The sequence below is a fragment of the Orycteropus afer genome, unplaced genomic scaffold (genome assembly GCF_000298275.1).
Source record: "Orycteropus afer afer isolate SDZICR_OR568_19922 unplaced genomic scaffold, OryAfe1.0 scaffold00166, whole genome shotgun sequence".
Lineage (NCBI taxonomy): Eukaryota > Metazoa > Chordata > Mammalia > Tubulidentata > Orycteropodidae > Orycteropus > Orycteropus afer.
The window spans coordinates 6,688,066-6,711,866 of record NW_006921753.1 but is presented as its reverse complement, the minus strand read 5'-3'; the positions used below and the strand labels follow the sequence as shown (position 1 = coordinate 6,711,866).

General features: G+C 36.6%; 1 protein-coding gene across 1 annotated transcript in view; it reads right to left on the bottom strand.

Annotated features, from left to right (window-relative positions):
* Positions 1-23,801, bottom strand: part of CBLB (Cbl proto-oncogene B) — a 300,380-nt gene that overhangs the window by 151,010 nt on the left and 125,569 nt on the right. The window contains exon 4 of the mRNA XM_007946571.2: positions 10,425-10,571. Coding sequence (XP_007944762.1) covers positions 10,425-10,571 — 147 coding nt within the window. The remainder of the gene's footprint in view (positions 1-10,424; positions 10,572-23,801) is intronic.

Below are 23,801 nucleotides of genomic sequence, written 5' to 3'. Positions count from 1 at the left end.
CTTGAAGTAGTTTTTATAGTTTTCTTTGTACAGGTCTTTTGTGTCCCTGGTAAGATTTATTCCCAAGTATTTTATTTTTTTGGTAGCTATTGTGAATGGTATTGATTTCCTTATTTCTTTTTCAGCAATCTCTTTGCTGCTGTAGAGGAATCCAACTGGTTTTTGGATGTTGATCTTATATCCTGCCATGATGCTAAATCTCTTCAGCCCCTGCAGCTGCATGAGTCAGGAAAAGCCTCCAGCTTGTTACTTGGCCTATGAGCTTGAGACTTGTCAGATATGTTATTACCAAATAGCATGACAGGATCCAGATCCAACAGAAAGTTCCCAAATTTTCCCAGGACATCCACATATATACTGGAAGCAGGCCACATCTGTAAGGAAACTCCCTTCCAACCGATTAGCTGCTCATAGTATATATATCAAATCTCATCATAGGAACAACCACACCACAACTGCTTTAACCACTCAGAAATCATAGTCCAACCAAGCTGACACACAACCTTAACTATCACACACCCTCTCGTATTTCTCTCCTTCTGTTGAATACTTTAAGGAGCTCTGGTAGCACAGTGCCTAAGGCACTTGACTGCTAACCAGAAGTCTGGTGGTTCAAACCCACCAGCCATTCCTCGGAAGGAAGATGGGGCAATCGACTTCTGCAGTGACACTGCCTCGGAAACCCAAGGACAGGTCGCTATGAGTCGGGTCCGACTCAACGGCAAATAACAACAACAACCAGAAGCCTGGTGGTTCAAACTCACCAGCCACTCCACAGAAGACTGGGTAATCTACTACTGTAAAGATTTACCACCTTTGAAACCCAATGGGGGTTGCTATGATTCGGAATCGACTTGGCAATGGGTTTGGTTTGGTTTTGGTTTATTGAATACTTTTCTAAAGTGAATCATAGGCTCTAGGGTATTTATGAGATTATCCCTTCCAAATGAGAAGAGAATAATATGTTGAAATTATATTTCAATTTTTATATAATTTAACAATGTATATTTTACTGTATCCTTTACTTATATTATAAATATATAAATGATCTTTATTTGTAATAGTAGGAGATGTATATAATTTATACATATATGCATGTATGTATATATATGGATGGATGGATGGATGGGTAGAGACTGTGTGGTCAAAAAGTTTTCAGTAGTAGGTTAGGAATAAGGATATACAATCAAATGGTTTGGCAACCACTTCAAACCCATCTACCCAGCAGTAAAATGACTCATCTACAATGCACGTGTGACTACTTCCCTACTTAAAAGCATACCAAGGTGCCCTCACTGTTGTTAGGTATTCACAGAACAGAGTTTTAGAAGTGCAACATTGTATAAGAATTAAGAAAGCACTGATGGCAAAAACAGAAAAACTAGAAGCATATTTCAGGAGAAAGAGTCAACAGTTTCAAATACTATGGTCCTTGAGTTAGAGAAGTACCTACTATGGATCATAAACCATCACCTCTTATTTTGGTTCCATGTTCACCAAGGAGTCATAGATATAACACAGCTTCACATACAATGTATTTTCAGTGTCACAAGAATTCTCATCTGTCTGGCAATTGCTATATCACTGTAAATTAATTAAAACATTATTCTGGATTATACGTGAGTTCATGAGCTCAGTTAATTTGGGTCTGTCCTCCAAACAGTCTCTTGAAACATCAGGTTTCAAAGCTGGGAACCAGCACCTAAACTATCGTAATTTTACTGAGGTAAATGTCACTTTCTTAGGGGCTCTAAGTAAAGGGCTGCAGACCTGGTGGCACAGTGCACTGTTCAAGTGTTCAGCTCCTAGTCAAAAAGTCAGCAGATGCAAACCATCAACTACTTCGTGGAAGAAAGATGTGGCAGTCTGCTTCCATAAAGGTTTACAACCTTTGAAAACCTATGGGGCTAATTCTACTCTGTGGAATCAATTCAGTGGCAGTGGGTTAAGGGGAGTCGGGCAAAAAAATTCAAAAGAAAAAAAGTCAAAGTCATGTATGTCATACTGAGGTTAGGGTGTATCTTTCTTTCTTTGAACTGTAACAGGCAGCATACACAATTCATTTACCACTCACACATCATTCCTCACTATAGAGATTTTTCTCAATTTTTTTTTTAAACAACATCAAAAAAAGCTTCCAGCCTCACACCAACACACAAGGCACCACAGTATGAAAAACTGACAGATAGATGTGGGGTTTTTTACACCTACATATCCAATTCAAATACCAGCTCCTCCACGGAGCCTAAAGACTCAAATGGTCACTCTAGTAAATAACTGACATACTATGTGTGATATTCATCAGGCACTTTCCTAACAGTACAAAAGCAATTTTAAATATTTATTGTCTGTGTTACTGACTTCCTCAACTTGAATACATACTACTTATAAGTGTTGTTGTTGTTATGACGTGCCGTTGAGTCAGACCCGACTCATGGCAACCCTCCTCCTTGGGTTTCCAAGGTGGTATCACTACAGAAGTAGATTGCCCAACCTTGTTTCCAAGGAGTGACTGGTGGGTTTGAACCACCAGCCTTCTGGTTAGCAGTCAAGTGGCTTAGGCACTAGGCTACTTTTAAGGTGGAAATTATAATTGGGTATCTTGTTTTTCACATCTAGGATCTTGTTACAGTGAGTTGAGCAAAATAGAACTTCAATAAATATGTAAGTTTTATTTTCCCTACTGATATAAAGATACTTTGATTCAAAAGAAAATAAAAAAAGAAACAATAGGAATTGGCCACATAGTAACAATAGTAACTAGATTTTCTTTGAGTTTTATTTCAATTCTATTTTTTTTTCCTTTCTTTTTAAAGTTCTTGCTGTCACAGTTCCTTTCTAAAACTACTTAATTTCTTCTATTCTGCTCATCCTCTTTTCATTAAGTATAACAAAGTTTCCACTCCTCTGACTAAGAGAAAATTGATCTACTTAATATGTTAGAAAATTTTTATCCACTAGAAAAGTAAAGAAATTGCCCATTCTTTACCATTAAAAGTCAAAGGAAAATACAGGAAACCAAAGAAGGTCCATACCACTTCCCCAGGAAATCAAAGGTAGGAGCAATGAACTGGTCTATAAATAGCTGATTTTTTTTTCTTACAGTAAGCCAGACAGCTTCTTATCTCCTACCCTACTTCTATATAGTGATGCACACAATTTTAGCAAAGTAATTTTGGGGATTTTGCTTTTACATCACTAAATCACACAAAGTCTTATATTATCCAGTAGAATGAATAGCTAATAAATATACTCACAAAGTTTGGAGCAAAATTTAAGGGTTAAAATTATGTAATTACTTTATAACACAGAGGGCTTACTACATGCACTATTCTAATAAGTGCCTTATAGGTAGTTCATTTTACCATCACAGCAACCCTGGCTGGTAGGTATTATTATTATCCCCATTTTATAAAAGAGGAAGTAAATGCAGGCAGGAATTAAATAACTTGCCCAGTTTCACAAAGCTGGTAAATGATGCAGCCAGAATTGACCATAGGCAATCTGGTTCCAGAGGCTGGGTACATGACCCCCAGCCATGCTGCCTCCCATGCAAGCAAGCAAGCTCTCCATCTCACACAGGCATGATCTCTGTGCAACTCAGTGGACTGAATTAACAAGAGTTTCTGAAAGTCCATATATGAGGTATTGTGCTGAGCTACTTTAGGAAACACAAAGATAAATAAGCCTTATTTCATAGAGCTTATAGTCTGATGGGCAATAAGTATACAAATAATTTCAATAAAAATAATAAAAACCAACAGATAATCAATATCTTAGAGGAGTTTAAGAAGTAAGAAATCTAGTTGTATGTAACAAATGGAAGGGATGGATCATAAGAGAGATGAACTTTTAGGGCTTAGTAAGAATATTTATGCCAGAGATTATAAAAATCTTCCAGTGGAAGAACAATATGAACAAAGACATAGAAACCTATTATACTGATGTGTCATGAAAAAGTCAAATAACTCAACTTGACTGAAGAACAAGACATAAATAAAGGAAGATAGTGCTTAAATGCTAGCAAAGTGCATCCACGTACTCACACATCCAGTCATCAACAACTACTGAATGGGTTATGTATACACTCTTGAAAGGACTCATTTGATAACCATTTAAAAACTGTTTAAATATTATATTGAAAATAGATCTTGCATTAAACACAGAGTTTGACATATATGTCTGTTTTTACTAATTTTTTAAATGAAAAGTCATCCAGGAACTTCACAATTGAGCAAAGAAGATATAAATACATCTCATTTTTAGTTCCATATAAATGTGACGAAATGTCCATTGTTGTTGAGTGCCAGTGAGTAGATTCTGACTCACAGTGACCACATGTAACAGAGTAGAACTACATCATAGGATTTTCTTGGCTGTAATCTTTAACAGGGACAGATTGCCAAGTGTTTCTCCAGAAGAGTAGCAGGGTTAAGTTCAAACCTCCAAATTGTTGTTTAGTAGTCTAGCCCTTAAGCAAAATATAATAGAAATACAAAGACTGGAGTATTAAAACCTAACAATGTGGGAGGGTGTACATAAGAGACAACCCAGAAAAAAGTGGACTTCTGAACTAGATTTGAAGAAGGGTGTCAAACTTCTGGGAAGGTTGAAAAGAAAGGGAGAAAAGAAGTATTTGAGGATATTGGAACTGATTTTAAAAAATCAGTTTAAAAAATCAATTTGTAGAAAACAGATCACTTCAAATTGTTAGCACAGATAGGCATCATCCATATATCCACACACCCGTTCAACTATTCATACAGACTGTTAACACAAACCCACCAGCCACTCCTCAGAAGGAAGATGGGGCAATCTGCTTCTGTAGTGATACCGCCTCAGAAACCCAAGGAGGGGTCACGTGAGTCAGGTCCGACTCGATGGCACATAACAACAATAACAACACACACTCCAGAAGAGCTCTGATGGCATAGGAATATACCAGGATCCAAGGAACAAAAACAGTCCCTGTCTTCTAGGAAGCTTTCTAGTCTACTGGGAAGGACAATAATGTCAGCAAGTCATTTGAATATGGTATGACAGATGTGGGCATGGGAACCTGGCAGTACAGAGTGAGGATATCCACCTTAGATTGGGGTAGTTAAGCAAAGTGTATAAACAGGCAGCACTAGGTTGGGTATAGATGAATAGCTTGCCAAGCAATTAATGCAAATTAAGGAAATGAAGATATCAAGTTATGAAAAAATACATTAGGAAATAGGAGCGATGAGCACTTGGTTTTATTTGTTTCTTTGAGGATTCGCTAGCTGAGTACAAAGAGATGAAGTCAGAAAAACCATTCCTAAAGCTTGTCATTTTAATGAGATTTTTAGACTTTAACCCAGAATCAATAAAGATTCATGAAAGAACTTCGGGCAAAAGATTGAGATGATTAGCTTTGCGTTTTATAAAGGTCACTGGTCACACTAAGAAGAACAATTAGATAGGGTGTTATTGAAGATAGAGGGACCAGTCAGAAGGCTGTTGCAATAATACAGAGAATGAACTTGAAGTAAAGTAAGGGTGAGGAGGAAAGGCTATATAAGAGGATTCTGAAGTTATAATCTATGGTCCATGTGGTCATTTAATTGGAAATTCATGTCATTTAATTGGAAATTCATGTCTAAATGTCCTCAATGTCAAGAAGTGTTTAGCATTAGTATCCTGAGAACTGCTTCCTGACTAGATTAGCAAAAGACTGTCTAATGACATTAATGTGTCATTTTATTTTTAAAACAGAACGTAATATAGTTTTTGAGCCTCATGCTTAAAATTTCTGAATTATAAACTTCTATTCCCTAGTGCTTAGAATCAGATGGTCTTGGTTTCATTTTGCAGAATTTACTGAAAAATATTTATTCAATATGGTCACTTCTCTTTTGCTAGATATTTCTGCTACATCCTGGGTTAAGAGACCAAGAAAGAAAAAGCATGATTGAACTCCTAAAAGGTTAATTAGAATAAAAATCTAATAAATGCAAAATTTCCCAATTAATTTGTCCTAACATAATGTTGTTTTTGTTAGTACTTATAGAGCCTATTCAACTCATGGTGACCTCCTGTGTACTGATTAGAACTACTCCACAGGGTTCTCAAAGCTGTGACCTTTCAGAAGCAGACCACCAGGCCTGCCTCCCTAGATGTATCTGGGTGGGTTTCAACTTTTCAGCTAATAATTGAGAATTTAACAATTTGCACTACCCCGACAAACTCCCAGCAAACCCAGTGCCATCAAGATGATTCCAACTCATAGTGACCCTATAGGACAGTGCAGAATTGCCCAAAGGGTTTCTAAGGCTGTAAATCTTTATGGAAGCTGATTGCTACATCTTTCTCCTTCATATCAGCTGGTGGTTTGAACTACCTTTCGGTGAGCAGACAAAAGCTTTAACCACTGTGCCACCAAGGTTCTTCCTGACACATTAAATATGATTAATTCCCTTAGCCAGGGCCCCTGGAGCCTCTCCAACCCTGAGCTTGGGCCCTGAGCAGAGAGGTAGGCTCTGCCCTGACTTTACAAAGTTGAGAAGCACTGAAATGAGGCATTAGACATATGTTGCCTTTTTTTTTTTTTTGTCTTCTCCCTGTTTTACGAAGTCTCAATCAGAAAATTGTCCGTACAAGTTTTTCAAAGTCCTTTTAACAGCTTGTACTCAACTTCAATGTAACTCCAATATTTTCATGTTGATTCTGCTTCCTTTTTAAAGAAAATCACAGTAATTAAATTAAGAGCTGTTTTGTAAAAATCATAATCTGACCGTTTTTAGAACCAACCTCTCAATCATTCTGTTTTTGGAAACAATTCTGCTTTCCATTTTAAAAGCATTTGAAAAGCATTCTTACATGGCCTCATTGTACAGCAGAACAAATAACAGGAATGCTTCAATAAGAGAACTAAGTTATAGGAAAATACCAACTAGCATTAGACAATAATTAAGAGAATTCAACCCTTAGAAAGGTAACATCATACATCTGTACATTTACTCAATAAAATATTATGAAACTACCAGGTGAAAAGCCATGGAGAACGAAAAGATGGTTTCTCTAATGTCTCTAATGATCTAATAGAGGAAATATTAATTTCAGTGACTACAGACATCTGTATAAGTTCTAAAAGTAGCTTAACATTTGGCTCTCATTCTAAATAGAAACATGCTGAAAAATTGAGGAGCTTTCTCAAATCTGAAAATATGGCAGAGTTAAAAGATTTGGAAGGCAGGGAAAATATTACAGTATTTCTGTTGTTGTTGTTGTTGTTATGTGCCGTCAAGTAGGACTCAATTCAAAGTGACCCCTCTTGGGTTGGGCAGTAACACTACGGAAGTAGATTGCCCCATCTTCCTTCTGAGGAGTGGCTGGTGGGTTTGAACTGCCAACCTTCTTGTTAGCAGTCAAGTGCCTTAGGTACTATGCTACCAGAGCTCCCACAGTATTTCTAGAAGCTCCCATTTGATTTAATAGTGATTTCACTCGCGTATCAGTTGAACAGAAATTTCAGATCCTTGATGTCTATGGTTATAAATAAAGAAAAAGATGTCTCAAAAGCATAATTCTCTGTGGCTTGAGGTGCCAGCAAACCAAACTCCCCTCTTGAAAACAGCATGAATCTTTTCATCTTTTACTGACCTTATGAAAAGTCAACAGAATTTTTTAACTCATCAGAATTTTCAGTTTTCAAAGAGAACTTAAGAGATATTCTTAAACTTGTAAGATAAAGTTTGCTTCTAAGTTTCACCAACTGGTTGCAGTACGTTCATAACTGTTAATACATGTGCTACAACTGCAGGAAATCCTCTCAGTTCTTACTCCTGGAACTCAGCAATTCTTTTCTGCTTTCTACCATGCACAAATATTTAATTAGCATACTCTTGGCAGTTATTCTAATTCAGATGATGAATCTTTAATAAAAAAAAATTAATTCCTAATTTGTGAATAGATATAGAACATTACAAATAGCTAAGTTTCTGGAACACCAAATGTCCAAGTTAATGGCAATAATGGTATTTTCTCTTCTAGTGTCTAAAAACAATTCTGTATGTATGTTAGTATAAACCAGTTGCCCTGGAGTCAGTTATAGAGAAATAGACTTTAAAAATCTTCTAAACCAAAAAGGTTATATATCTAATAAAATGTGCACTGTTCTATGTAAGTATGTTGTAATCACGGTGATAGCTACAGATAAACATAATATTTTGTGAAAAAGTAAAAAGAAATGTTATAATTATTCATCATCTGTTGTAGCAACTAAGTCATCAAAAGTGTCTTTCAGCATTTCATATGGCTAATTTTGTTAGCAAGGGGATAAAGACAGACTTTTAAATACAGGGGAAAACACAAAGTGCAGCCAATCTCTTTTCCTCCTTAAGTCTGTCAGGGTTCAGCCTTCATTCAAAGGTATTCTGAGAGTGCTCTCAGATTTAAGGGGATTATTAAAAGGTTATTGGGGAATGCTTTTCCTCAGTTCTTGATCAAATCACTGAGAGATTCCAACAAAGGTTTTGCAAATTTCATTTAAAGAACTCTGATCTCAGACATTCAATTCCTATTATTTATAAAGCTCATGTTGAGTTTTTATCTCAATAGGAAGTACCTAAAGAGAAAAATATCTTTATCTGGCTATATAATGCAGCTTTCTGATAAAATTATATTCATTTCTATATTTTGTTCACACATGTATATTTTCTGTACAATAATAAAAAGAAAACCTGAATCAAGATGCAAGGGTCTTTCATCTCAATTTCAGATCTTAACCAAGCTTACATACCACCTCCTCTAGGAAGCATTCTCAGATTACTACAAGCCTATTCCCCTCTCTGAATTCTCAAAGCAAACTATTTATGTAACTATTTTTAAAATATGCATTCTTTTCTGCCTTTTATTTTGTATACCTGTTTAATGTATGTACTAAGTTATAGGAAGTCAGGAGGGGAAGAAAGGGGGAATCACTCTTTAGATAGTACACTTATTATTTCGGTGATAAGAAAGGCAATGGCTGAATGCGAGTGAAGTATGCACAACTTAATCAAGATAAATGAGGACACTAAAAATAAGGGTCGCTTTTGGTAAAAGTTATAACATACACATTTTGCAATAGCAGGATTAACAACCAAAAAATATGGGTTAATTGGTGGTTACATGGGTAGATATGTATGCATACATGTGTATATAGGAAGATCTATGTGTTTTTACGGGGGCAAGTATAGGTATATGTACAGACATATATACATACATGTATGTGTATGCAGCATATCTATTTGTATATAAAATAAAGTACATAAAGAGCACAGTTACAAACACTTCCTAGATACAACCAAATACCTTGTGGGATAGGTTTATGGGCTACAAAGGCTTAGGACCATAGTCTGGTGGGACAATTCAGTTAATTGGCATAATGTAGCTCACAAACTTTGTGTTCTACATCCCAGTTTGGGGAGTAGAGTCTTAGATGGCTAACAAGCTGTCATCTGAGACACAATTACTGGTCTCAACACATCTAGAATAAAAGCGAAAGAAATAAACCAAAGACTTAAAGAAGAAACTAGTCTACAGGACTAATAGCCTACAGGAACCATACATAGCCTCATCTATCCTGAGACCAGAACAACTAGACGGTGCCTGCTTACCACTACTGACCATTTTGACTAGCAACAAACATATAATCCCAGATAGAATGAGAGAAAAATGTAGAACAAAACTTAAATTCTTAAAAAAAAAAAAAAAAAAAAAGGCCAGACTTACCAGACCAGCAGAGACTAGAGGAACCCTTAAGACTACTGTCCTGAGATACCCTTTAAACTGTACTGAAACACATCCAGGGTTCACTTTTCAGATAAATAACTGATGAATTCATAAGACAATATCATGCAGGAATACTGTACTCCTTTAAAAATCAACTATATGAGATCTAACAGTCAACATTTACCCTAAAGAAAAGATGAGAAGGTTAAAAAAGGGGGAGGAGGGGCATGGAAAACTACATTAATGGAAATGGAACAACCAAAATGAAATAATGAGAATATTGAAACATTGTGAAAAATGTAACCAATGTCACTGAGTAACATATATAGAAATTGTTAAATGGGAACCTAGTTTAGTGTGTCAATTTTCAACAAACCATACACACAAAAAGCTATAATAAAAAAAACTTACATATATCAAATATCTAAGCTAACTCAATAAATCCTTGCTAAAAGAATGCTATATAAACTAATATTTGCTTTTCAATTTCTTAAAACTAATCAGTGATAAAATGTTGAGGCATACTTTTGGTGCTTAAACAGAAAAATTACTGATCAAACACTTAACAAAAACACTCAAGTGCACTACCAAAATACACAAGTAAAATCTACACCATGTGGAAAGGGAGGTAGGACTAGGTTATATTTCAAAGATATATCCAAACAATATGAACAATTTTTGCTTACTTGTCTCCAAAAAACTTCCTCCAGAATTCAGCAGCATCTGCTTTTGTTATACGGAAGTTATCTCCCTGGAACTGACCATTGGGAAAGATTGCTTTGATTTCCGCCAGCATATGACTGAAGATGAGGGAGAGTTTTGTGAGATTTCTTCTGTAGACACAAAAGGGAAAAATTCAATATACATATATGCATGTAAGTTTGAACAAGAATGGATATTAAGACACATGAAATTATGCACAGTATTTACTTAATCTTGATGTGGTCACTGCTACTTCAACTTAATAATGCCCCTAGACAAAATGTTCATTAAAAACAACATATATTCACATTTCTAACAGATCATTTTATTACTTATCCATATATTCATTTAATATAGGCATAAACAAAATAGATTGTGTGATATCATTGATCTCATTGTCTAATAGGAGACATGTACACCTAAAATTAGAAAAAAAAAATCACAATTGAATATAAATGCTAACCACAAAAACTTAAAAGATGGAGTGATAATCTCCACCTGAGGGAGTAAGGAACAATTTGTCATCAGAGGATAATCTAGAAAGATAAGTAGTTGTCTGACAGATGAAAGTCCTAGAGGGAGAGAAGTAAAGAGAGGCAAAAGTGTTTTAGGATGTAGGAACAAAATGTACAAAGGTAAAGAGGTATGAAATGGAACTAAGTATTTTTATAGTATCTAATTTGACATACCTAGTGAAGAGGAGAAGGTAACAAGAGGAAATGACAAGACAGGATGAGAAAGTCTGGTTGTGAAAGGTCACAAAGAGACATTTGAATCAACGGGTAAAGTTTTACCAGTTGCACTTGCCAGTCCTCTATAAAAATCAAATTCTGATGATAGATTCCTGGTATGGGCAAATTTTAGAAGGATCCTGCCGAATTTGAATGTGTTTCTCTGGTTAAGAGTTAGTTTTATAAGGAATGTGAAGCAAAATGGATTAAAATGAGCAGAGACATGATAAAATCTCTATTTTAGAAAGAAAAAGTTGTGATAGTATGAATAATGCATTGGAATAGAAAGGAAAACAGGTGTCCCCTCTACTCTAATTTCCATCTAAAGTTCTGGGGATTCTGACATTTATTTAAAATATGATTCAGACTTCAAAACAGTGTTATCACTTCAGTCATACCAATACTTTTGTAAGTTTACAACATTAATTATGTTTATCAGTCAAGACTTCCTGTGCTAGACACTAAAGAAGGAACCCTGTTGGTGCAGTGGCTAAAGCACTCAACTGCTAACCAAAAGGTTGGCAGTTCAAACTCATCAGTCACTCCGCAGGTAAAAGATGTGGCAGTTTGCTTGTACAAAGATGACAGTCTTAGAAACCCTAAGGTACAGTTCTACTCCGTCCTATAGAGTTGCTACGAGTTACAATCAACTTGACAGCAACAGGTTTAGACTTTAAAGAAATAACTGAAACAAAAAAATACTAAATAAAGAGTGGCCTTTTAAAAACTGACCTTGCTTCCAATTCCAGTTTACTCAGAATCATTTAGCTCAATAGATACACATAGAATATATTTCCACCCTGAAACATCAGCTACTTTTTTGAGGAAGATGGCAGATATAGATAGTGACAACTGCTCTGGGGATTGAGGAAAATTAACAGAAAAACCCAGCAAATTTGCAATGAATATGAAACCACATAGTATTTGAACAGACTTTTGACAGTGAAAGTTATGGTTCATTTCCCCATTTTTTTCTGGTGTACTTTTGCTTTAACTACTCTCAAATAATAAACACACACACTATCTGAGAGCAACAAGACTACATACAACGGACATACCAATAAGGTCAATAGGTATGTTTCCTCTTTTAAAAACATTTACAAAGGAAACCTATAATCTATAATTTCCTAAATAAAATGAATACAGAATAAATTAAGGCATTCATGATGAAGCCCTTATTTTAGTGTCTGAAAAGCAATAATGAATAAGCTGCAAAACTGTTACTTATACGTGATATTTCTTCATTTTCTTAAGATTCATCTGCATTTCTGCCCAACTCAATGTGATCCAAGAGTAAAAGTCTTACAATTAGTTGAACTGTTGTGGGTGACCTTATTTTCTACATTATGTCAACACATCCTCAGTTAAATGATGGTAGATATAAGGTATGCAGCATTCAGAAATGGCAAGTGAATTGTTATTTACTCAAAGGAAAAACTTGTGAAGAAAAGCAAAATGTAACTCATTTCTGAGATATAAAGAAGAGCATAAAGTCACTTCAGGAAATCTGCAATAAATTTAACTTCCCTAATTAGGCCAAGGGAGCTCTGGTAGCACAGTGCCTAAGGCACTTGACTGCTAACCAGAAGGCTGGCGGTTCAAACCCACCAGCCACTCCTCAGAAGGAAGGTTGGGGTCAACTCGACAGTAAACAACAACAACAACAATTAGGCCAAAAGGTTACTATTTCACCAACCATCCAATTTTTAGATATAGAAGGAAACTGAAAATCAAGATGGCTGTAATTAGGGTGAGCCAACTGTTCTTTATTTTCTGAACTGGTTGTTCCCTGTCCCCTTGTTTCTTTGTTCTTTAATCAGATCCAAATGTTTTTCATTTTTACTTCTTAGATCTAAATCTGAAGCATAATGCCAATGATTACCCATTTTGGATGCTTGATCAAATGGGTCTGCAAGTTGAAATTTTAAAACCAGAAATAGTAACATTTTATTTTTTCAACTTAGAATCTAAATGCACTAGTAATTACATAACTATATCATGATTAACTATATAACTAATTTACTGTTGTTGTTGTTATGTGCCGTTGAGATAGCGACCCCTCCTTGGGTTTCCAAGGCAGTATCACTATGAAAGTAGATTGCCCCATCTTCCTTCTGAGGAGTGGCTGGTGGGTTTGAACCGCCAGCCTTCTGGTTAGCAGTCAAGTGCCTTAGGCACTACGCTATTAGAGCCCCCAACTAATTTACTACTTAACCGTAAAGTGTGTATATACAGAGGTTTCTCCTGCTACACAAATACAGAGTGTGCCTGTGAAATCTTTTATAAGCCAAAATGGCATAAAGCAAAGAAGCAGTTTCCTTAATTGATATGGGAAACATTACTGAACATTCCTAGACCCAAAATTCATCACACTCATCAAAAGAACATTTCAAGTTCTATTCTGAAGAACAATGCTGTCAGTAGATAGGATAGTATCCATACATCTACAAGGAAGTCCAGTTAATATGACTATTACTCTAATTTACATACCAACCACCAAAGCAAAAAATGAAGAATTAAAGATATTTACCAACTTCTATAATCTGAAATTGACAAAACATGCAATCAAGATGTATTGATAATTACTGCTCATTGGAATGCTAAAGTTGGAAACAAAGAAGCACTGGAGTTAGGAAATATGGTCTTGGTCATAGATAAAATGCCAAAGATTACATGATAGAATTTTGCAAAACCAGTGACTTATTCTTTGCAAATATCTTTTTTCAACAACATAAATGATAGCTTTACAGGAGGACCTCACCAGATAAAAATACACAGAAATAAAATCAACTACATTATCTTTCCACATATGTGGAAAGAGGCAATGGAGAAGCTCAGTATCATCAGGCAAAACAAGGCCAGGAGCTGATTGTTTTGCTCATATGCAAGTTCAAGCTGAAGCTAAAAAAATAAAGTAAGTCCTCTAGAGCCAACATATGACCTTGACTATATCCCACCTGAATTTAGTGACCATCTGATTAATAGATTTTATGCACTAAATACAAATTACAAAAGGCCAGAGGAGTTAGAGGAAGACAGCAAGAACATCACATAGGAAGATAGCTAAAAGTCATTAAAAAGAAAAGAAAGGAAGAATAGACCAAAATCAATGTCAGTAGAGACTCTGAACCTTGCTCTTGGAAGAGAGTAGCTAAAGTGAAGGCAAGAAATGATGAAATAAAACTGCTGAACAGAAAATTTCAAAGAGCAGCTCGAGAAGACAAAGTCTTATGATGCAATGTGAAAAAACCTGGAGTTAGAAAACCAAAAGGGAAGAATATGTTTGGCATTTCTCAAGCTATAAGAACTGAAGGAAAAATTCAGCCTCAAATTTCAATACTAAAAGATTCTACGGGCAAAATATTGAACAATTATTTAATGACTACTGAATGACGCAAGAATCATCAAAAAAAGACGGAAGTAATACACAGAAGCACTGTGCCAAAATGAATAGGTTGATAGTCAATCATTCTAGGAGGTAGCGTATAATCAAGAACCAATGGTACTGAAGGAAGAAGTCAAAACTGCACTGAAGGAACTGGTGGAAAACAAGGCTTCAGGAATTGAGAGAATACTCATGGAGATGTTTCACCAGCCTGATGCTGTGCTGAAGGCACTCACTTGGCTATGCCAGGAAATTTGGAAGATAGGTAGCTACTTGGCCAACTAACTGGAATAGATCCATTTTTAAATAGATAATTCACAAATGTCTTATTTAAACATAATTCAAACATGCAATGATACATCTATGATTTGAAGAGCAACCTATTTTCCTGATGTTCAAAAGTAATGTCCTTTGAGAAAGTCCCAGGAAAGAGTCAAAATATATTTTGCTTAATTTTCAATTTCATTTAATTAAAGAATTTGGCCTTGGAGTTTCAGAGTTCTGGATTTAAATTATTAGTCTGCCGGTAGTCTTGGATAAATTACATAACCTCTCTGAATCAGTTTTCTCACCTCAGAAATCTTAAATAAAAATGCCTGTCTCACTAAGTTGTTGTGAAGAGAAAATAAAATATGAAGGTAAAAAATCTAACACATAATTTTAAAAAATATATTTTATAAGTTGGGGTTTTTATTATTGTTGTTACTTCTACTTCCCACTTCTGTTCAAAATTAGAAAAAAATTACCATAGCAGGGTTTCTTCTTTTTCCCAGATAGCATTCTTGCCCACAGATTGATGACCTTCTTAATAATAAGGTTAGAATTACCATTCATGCAGTATGTATGGCCTTTCAGAATTCTATAAACAGCAAATAATGGGCAAATATTTAACTAATCCAGTCAATTAGTCATTTATTCAGCAAATCAGTAAGTGCCTAGTATATATGAGCAATCTGCTTTTGTAAAGATTTACCACTTTGGAAACTCAATGAATCACTGTGAATTAGAATCAATTCGATGGCAATGGATTTGGTTTTTGGTTTATATATGAGGCTTGATCTAAGCACTGATGAAATAAAGATGAAGATGACACAATGCTACCATTAAACAATGTATCGTATATATCATGGGGAAAACAGACATAAAGTGATCTTTTTTAATACAATATGGTGGAAGTAAAGACAGCAGGGAGTTCTAGGAGCACTGAGAATACACACCTATTTCAGGTTTGGGTACAAGGCTTCCTGAAGTAAGTAAACATGTAAGTTGAGATTTCAAAGGCAGACAGAAGTTAGCATGAATACAGAGAGAAGGAGTCGTTGTGGGCTGAAGTTGAGATGAAGCACGAAGGCGGGAAACAGCACAACACATGCAGCAGAGTTACAATCAGATTAATGTTGCTGGGGTGCAGAATGTGGGTTCAGGAGATGAAGAGGAGGCCTGGCAAACATCCAAAGCCTGCAATATGATATGGAATAGGTCTTCATCCTGTGAGAGACAGGAAGCCAATGGAAAAGTCAGATTTGACTCTGAGAACTCATCAGGGCAGTTGTTTGGAGGAAAAAAAGTCAGGATGGCAAGATGAGAGGTAGAGAGACTTCATAAGGATGATGAAGGCATAACTAAACAAAAAAGCTTAAGATTAGGGTTAGAGAGGGGAGATAGACATTGGGAAATACTATAGAGTCAAACTGTCAAGTTTTCAAACTGATTTTTCTGTGAATTGAGAAAGTTAGTAGGCTGGGGGTTGGGGGAGAATAAAGGGGCTTAGAGACCTTCAAAGTTAAAGAACCATGTGATGGGAGTGAAGCTGAAAGAGAACCACAAGAAGGAAAGGTGAGAGTCAGTGAGGGAGACAGAGGAGTTTCCAAAGTCTGAGGTGATGAGTTTGACCAGAATATTGTCCTGCAAGGGGTAGCTACAGAAGCGTGGAAGTGGAGTAGGCCAGGAAATGGGTGGCTACAGGGTTGAATTAGGTCATCTATATAGCTTTTGAAATTTCCTAAGATTATGACAGCAGTTTGGATGAAAGGAAATAGTGTAATAAACCTTATCTCAGCATATTCAATAAAGCTTTCATCCTTTCAAAAAGGTTCTGTTTTAAATGCCAGTTATTTTAACTGTACAGTAATACCAAGGTAGAATTAACAACATCCCTTTGATGATTTCAACAAACATTTTATCTGGAAAATTTATTATAAAAATCTACTACTATATGATATGATCACTCATACTTTCATCTGGTTTACAAGCTTAACAATGTCTACTTCAATTAAGAAAACCCTTTTTTGTCTTTAGTACTGGACCTATTTTGATTAAACCTGATCTTTAACAAGTGTCCTTTCATAAAGCAAATCTAAGAAAAAGAGAGAGAAAAAGGGGAAGGAAACAAAGAAAGAAAGAAAATGGAGACCACTCTATTACTTGAGACAAAAAAAAAAACTACTCACATTCCAAAATATAGTGACTTACTGAGTGGCAACCTGTATTTGCTATGATATTCCTGTGGGGAAGCAACTAGAACACAGCAGGATTTTGTTTTCTTTATTTGACTTTCTTTCTTAGGTTCTTTCTCAAAAGAAAAAGAAACAATTCAAATTCAAACTACACTTTTATGATCTAGAGTGATTTGTTTGGGGGGGGGTGGGAGGCTCATCGTACGCAGCAAAACAAAACTGCCTGAAACGGTAACAAACTAGAACCACTTTTTGGTCCTTTTCAATCCCGAGTAGTCTACCAAAAAAGAACATCATTACTTATGGTTCCTGACTCTCCACTTATATTTTAAATATAGAAATTCAAAGGGTACAATTGGTCACTTGTCTTTCAATTTCTGTCCCAAGCACAGAAGGAAAATTCTTAATTATCTTATACTTGTTACATTACCTACTTTTTATCATTTTTGACACTTCCTGGATGATTTCTTTTCCTTATACTTGGTAGAATACAGTTAGCAAGTTTCCTAAAATTACATTTTCTTCAAGGATTTCTACTATCTATAGGATCAAGCTACATCCTAGTTTGGTGAGCAGCGTAGCGTCTGGAATCTTAAAAGCTTGCAAGTGGCCATCTAAGACATAACTTTAGCTTCTACACATCTGGAACAAAGGAGAAAGAAGGAAAATAAGGACTGAAATGTGAAACTAACCTCCAGGAATACCAACCTACATGAACCACAGCCTCCCCTACCTGCAGACCAGAAGAACAAGATGGTGCCCAGCTACCACTACTGACCTTTCCACCCAGGGTCACAGGAGATGGCCACAGATAAAATGGGAGAAAAAATGTAGAGCGAACACAAATTCCTTAAAAAGGCAAGTTTACTGGACCTGTAGATACAAGAGGAACCCCCAAGTCTACTGCCCTGGGATACTCATTAAACCACTCCCAGAGGTTACCTATCAGCTAAAAGAGTGGCTCATAAAACAGCCATAAGTACTATGCTCCCCTAAACAATCATCTGCATGAGACACTCAACAATTACCCTAGACCAAAGATGAGAAGGTTAAAGGGAGAACAAACCAGCTGATTAATAAAAACAGAACCACCAGAATGGAAATAATGAAAATGCTGATACATTTTGTAAAGTATAACTAATGCCACTGAATAATATATGTTTTTATTGTTGTTATGTGCCTTCGAGTCGAACTCAACTCATAGCAACTCTTCCTTGGGTTTCCGAGGCAGTATCACTATGGAAGTAGATTGCCCAACACCTTCCTTCCGAAGAGTCGCTGGTGGGTTTGAACTGCCGGCCTTCTAATTAGCAGTCAAGTGCCTTAGGCACTACACTACCAGAGCTCCTGAATAATATATATAGAACTTGTTAAATGAAAATCTGATTTGCTATGTAAATTTTCTCCAAAATCACACACACAAAAATATTTTTAAAATCTATTTAAATATGTGTTAATATAATATACCTAGTACAATCTTCATTCTATTAAAAAGCTAAATATCACATTACAGAAAATACAGAAATAAAAAATATAGGATATATAAAAAAAAAAGACATCAAAACTAGTAACCTCTGGGTAGCAGGATTACTAAAATGGCTTTTCTTTTAATTCTTTAAATTTTGCTATTTCAACAAGGAAAAAAAAAATCATTATATTGATTTTGTCAGACAAACATGAAATGTGCTATAGGTAACTGACTATATTTCCAGACTCCCTGCAACATCCCCCATCCTCTGATGGGCCTTGCTGACAACCATACTGCATTGACTTTCAAGTCAAAAAGATTTTTGGTTGTACTAACCCCAATCTAGTTAACTCACCATTGATTCTCCTATTGTCTAAAAAGTAATGGCCATTCAACCACAGTACATCCACATATGAGACATCAGTGAGTTTTAGATCCTTCCTTCAAAATAGGGCACTTAATCATAATTTCACATTTTGTGCAATAAAAAACAGAGAAGGCAAGAGTCAAACAGTTAAGACTGTAATCCATGAACTGCTTAAACAGAATAAAGGCTGTAGATCTGGGAATCTACTTGCTGACTTTTTGCTGTACTTTTATAATAAACAAAAACCCACTGCCATTAAGTTGATTCCAACACATAGCATCCCTACAGGACAGAAAAGAATGGTCCCCTAAGGTTTCCAAAGCTATAAATCTTTTTGGACACAGACTGCCACATCTTACTCCAGCAGAGTTGCTGGTGGTTTGAACTGCCAACCTTTCCATTAGCAGCCAAGCACTTAACCACTACACCATCAGGGGTACCTTATACCTTCTTTATAAACCCACTATCATTGAGTCAATTCCAACTTATGGTGACACTTTAGGACAAAGCACAACTTCCCTATAAGGTTTCCAAGTCTGTAAATCTTTACAAAGCAGATTGCCTCCTCTTTCTCCCACATAGTGGCTGGTGGGCTCCAACTGTCAATCTTTTGGTTAGCAGCCGAATATCTTAACCACTGTGCCACCAGACCTCCTCACCTTTATAATACTGAAAAACCAAAACCAAGCTGACTGCCATTGAGTTGATTCTGACGTATAGCAACCCCACTTTGGGTTTCTGAGGCAGTACATCTTTACGGAAGTAGATTGTCCAGTCTTCCTTCCATGGAGTGGCTGGTGGGTTTGAACTGCCAGCCTCCTGGTTAGCAGTTAAATGCCCAAGGCACTACGCCACCAGAGCGCTATTATTATTATCTTATAAAAGTCTCCTAAAAAATGGAAGTTACATTAGTTTTAGGAAGATGATAGCTCCTAGACAGTTATATAGAAAAATTAGTACATCACATGTACATCACAAAATTAGTACATGTATTCTTTATCTTGATATTGTTAGATGGTGTCAAATTGATTCTGACTCATGATGACCACATGTGCGCAGAGCAGAATTGCTCCATAGGGTTTGCAAGGCTGTGACCTATCAAAAGCAGATCCTCAGGCCTATCTTCTAAGTGCCTCAGGGCAGTTCGAACCACCAATTCTTTCAGCTAGCAGTGGAGTGCTTAACCATTTGTTCCACCCAGGAACTCATTACAAGAGCAATATCATAAAAGGAATCTATAGTTACACATAGGAGCTCTGGTAGCATAGTGGCTAAAGCACTTGACTGCTAACCAGAAGGCTGGCGGTTCAAACCCACCAGCCACTCCTCGGAAGGAAGGTTGGGCAATCCTACTTCCGTAGTGATACTGCCTCGGAAACCCAAGGAGGGGTCACTATGAGTCAGGGCCGACTCGACGGCACACAACAACAACAACATAGTTACATATGACCAGAGGATTAGATTCAATTATATTTTGGTTTAGTTTATCAGATGCATGATGCTTTGTATTTTATATATACCAGATCTCATACTTATATATTTTATATATACATACATATAGGCACACAACAACAACAACATAGTTACATATGACCAGAGGATTAGATTCAATTATATTTTGGTTTAGTTTATCAGATGCATGATGATTTGTATTTTATATATACCAGATCTCATACTTATATATTATATATATACATACATATATATATTTGTTGTTGTTATGTGCTGTCAAGACAGACCCGACTCATAGCAACCCCTCCTTGCGTTTCCGAAGAGGTATCACTATGGAAGTAGATTGCCCAACCTTCCTTCCGAGGAGTTGCTGGTGGGTTTGAACCACCAGCCTTCTGATTAACAGTCAAATGCCTCAGGCACTATGCCACCAGAGCTCCTGTAGTGTTAGTAGTGTTACAAATATATTATCCCCATCAACATTAAAGTTGAAAGACTAGGACCCTGTGCTTTCTGCCATTATAAGCAAGTAAATGAGCCCTTGGTTTGTGGGTCAAAAACATTTTAAAACCTTATTTCTAATCTGTTGTTGTTGTTGTTATGTGATGTCAAGTCAGACCTGACTCATAGCGACCCCTCCCTGGGTTTCCAGGGCAGTATCACTACGGAAGTAGATTGCCCAACCTTCCTTCCGAGGAGGGGCTGGTGGGTTTGAACCTCCAGCCTTCTGGTTAGCAGTCAGACGCCTTAGGCACTACGCTACCAGAGCTCCCATTTCTAATCTAGCAAATATTTTTATACTGGAAATTATATATTTTCTATACTCTATATTTTCTCTGATTCTAAAACAAACCAACCAAGAAAGATTTTTTAGTAGAAATAGGAACTACAGTAATTGGAAAGCAGCCTACCCAGATTTGGATCAGAATTTGCTGTGGTTAAATCCCCAAACATACTTATTACATAACCACACCAAGAACTGAACTGTGAAAATACCATTAGGCTAATCCACTAATTTATACCGACAAACCAATAGATTTAATTTTCCACTTCTTAAAGTCAGAGAATCCCCTTTTATTATAAATGCAAATGCACTGTCATGGAATCGGATCTGACTCATAGTGACCCCTCCTTGGGGTTCCGAGGCAGTATCACTACAGAAGTAGATTGCCCAACCTTCCTTCCAAGGAGTGGTTGGTGGTTTTGAACTGTCAGCCTCTGGTTAGCAGTCAAATGCATTAGGTGCTATGCCACCAGAGCTCCTCCCTTTTATTATAAGTAAGTAAAATATAAGCAAAACCTGAAAGGCTTATAGATTTTAGAGCAGAGCCTTTTAAATGAGCTGCCATTTAAATCATGTATTTTCTGAAGATGCTTTAACATAACTAGATTTGACATGTGTCTAGATAAGAAATCATCCTGAATGTTGGCTTGTCTAGTTCTATTCATTGGGGTCTCTTTTTAAAAGTCAAGTTCTACTAATAATCCCTTACTTACCAACACTGAGTATACACACTCATGTGCTGCCTTAGCCTAATTCTTTTTGGTCCCCAGCTGTACCACAACCATCATTACAATAATTTTGAGTGGACATTTAATTGCAGTTAAATACATGTATGATAGAGGAATCTTATACCAATTTATACAAATTTTACTTCCACTTAATTATTTCATGCTTAATCTAGTATTTCTGAAAGAAGTAAATATTGAAAGAACTGGAAAAATAAATAAATGAATAAACATACAAATAATGCTCAAAGATGAGGCAGTAAATGCATTACCAATTAGTATTTTCATTTTCTGATATATCTTATTCTTGGACATAGCTCGTCATTTCTCCGTCTAAAAAGTCTGTCTTGCTTGCACAAATGTTAGTCCTCCTTGCTTTCAGATGACTTTATATTTACAGAAAACTGCAATCTACATATACATGGAATTCCAATGACTTTAATTTTTTTGACAACTTGTTATGATCTGCCACAACAATCCGCAATGGGGATATAAAATGAATACCAGTTAGGCTCCTCCGCTCTGGGAATTTAGTCTAAGTGAGTACTTAGATACAAAATCTCACAATCCCACCACATAGTGTAGCTGTAGAACTGAGGTACATTCAAGATACTATCAGAACACAGTAGCAAAAAGGAGAAAGTGCTCAACTCTGTGGTCCTCTCAGAAAAAGGTAGCAAAAGTAGCTGAATGTGCCAGATAAAAACAGCAAGTCAGGTAGAAGGAAGCCTTGTAAGTGTAAGCCTGGTCACATGATAGGCTGCAGGTCAGAAGTGATCTGCATTCACTGGAAGCAACTGAAAGAGCAGCAAGACCAGGTCATAGATTAAATGGCCTCCCCATTCAGACTTTCCCATTCACCGGCACAGGCTCTCCATTTACTCACGCTGCCCAAAGACACAGAGTTCCGCATATCTAAGTGTGATTCTGCCAGGGAAAAGTGCATATGGAGGGAATTTGAAAACTTAAAACACTTTGAATAAAATGTATCAAAAGGTACAATTTAACACATTAGGGAATTTGTAGGTCATAACACAAATTTAAAAGCTTTTGTTAAAAAAATATTTCACTTTTGAAGAATATATTGCTTTTCTTTAGATAGGTAGAGATGAGTACTGATGTGGGTGAATGTACGAAATGTGAGTGATTAACATGGTGGCACTGAGGAAGAGGAAGACACAGAGAGGTCCATGCGAGGTACCAACAAAGATGAACCCTTTTGCACATACAGTACTACGTTGTCAGTGAAGGCAAACATGGGTATACGGGTGGATAAATGGGTAGACAGGCTGAACTATAATGTATGTCTATGAAGCGGGGAGTGTACACAAGACCACGTATAGGGTTGGCAGGCAATGGTCCTATAAGTATATTTGTATGATCTGTAAAAATTCTCGGGTGTATAGTAGAGTGACAAGGGACAAGGTTGTAGTCACTTCTTGGTCACAGCCAGCTACCCAGAGGGACCAAGTAGTTGAACCGGTGGGCTCAGGATCATAGTCACAAGAGACATCAAGCTCAATTGGCATAACATACTACACAAAACATTGTTCCACCTCCTACTTTGAGATCTTAAAAGCTTGCAAGCAGCCATCTAGATACAACGATGGGTCTCTCCTTGTCCAACGCAAAGAATAAGGAAGAAAACCAAAGACTCATGGAAGCAATTAGTCCTAGCGACTGGTAAACCATGCAGTCCGCAGCCTATATGACTATGAGACCAGAAGAACTAGATGGTGCCCAGCTACCACTGTCAACCACTCGGAGGGGCACCTATGTAGGAGATGCTGGATAGAGAGGGAAAACAATGTGGAACAAAACTCAAAATCATTTGGGAAAAAAAAGGTGGAGGGACCAGGTTTGCTGGTCTGATAGAGCCTGGTGGAACCACAGGGACTGTGGACCCTAGCTGCCCTTCAGGTCTGGAACTGAAACCACACCTGTGGCTTCCAGCCAAACAGAAGACAGGCATAGGAGTTGAACATTTACCTGA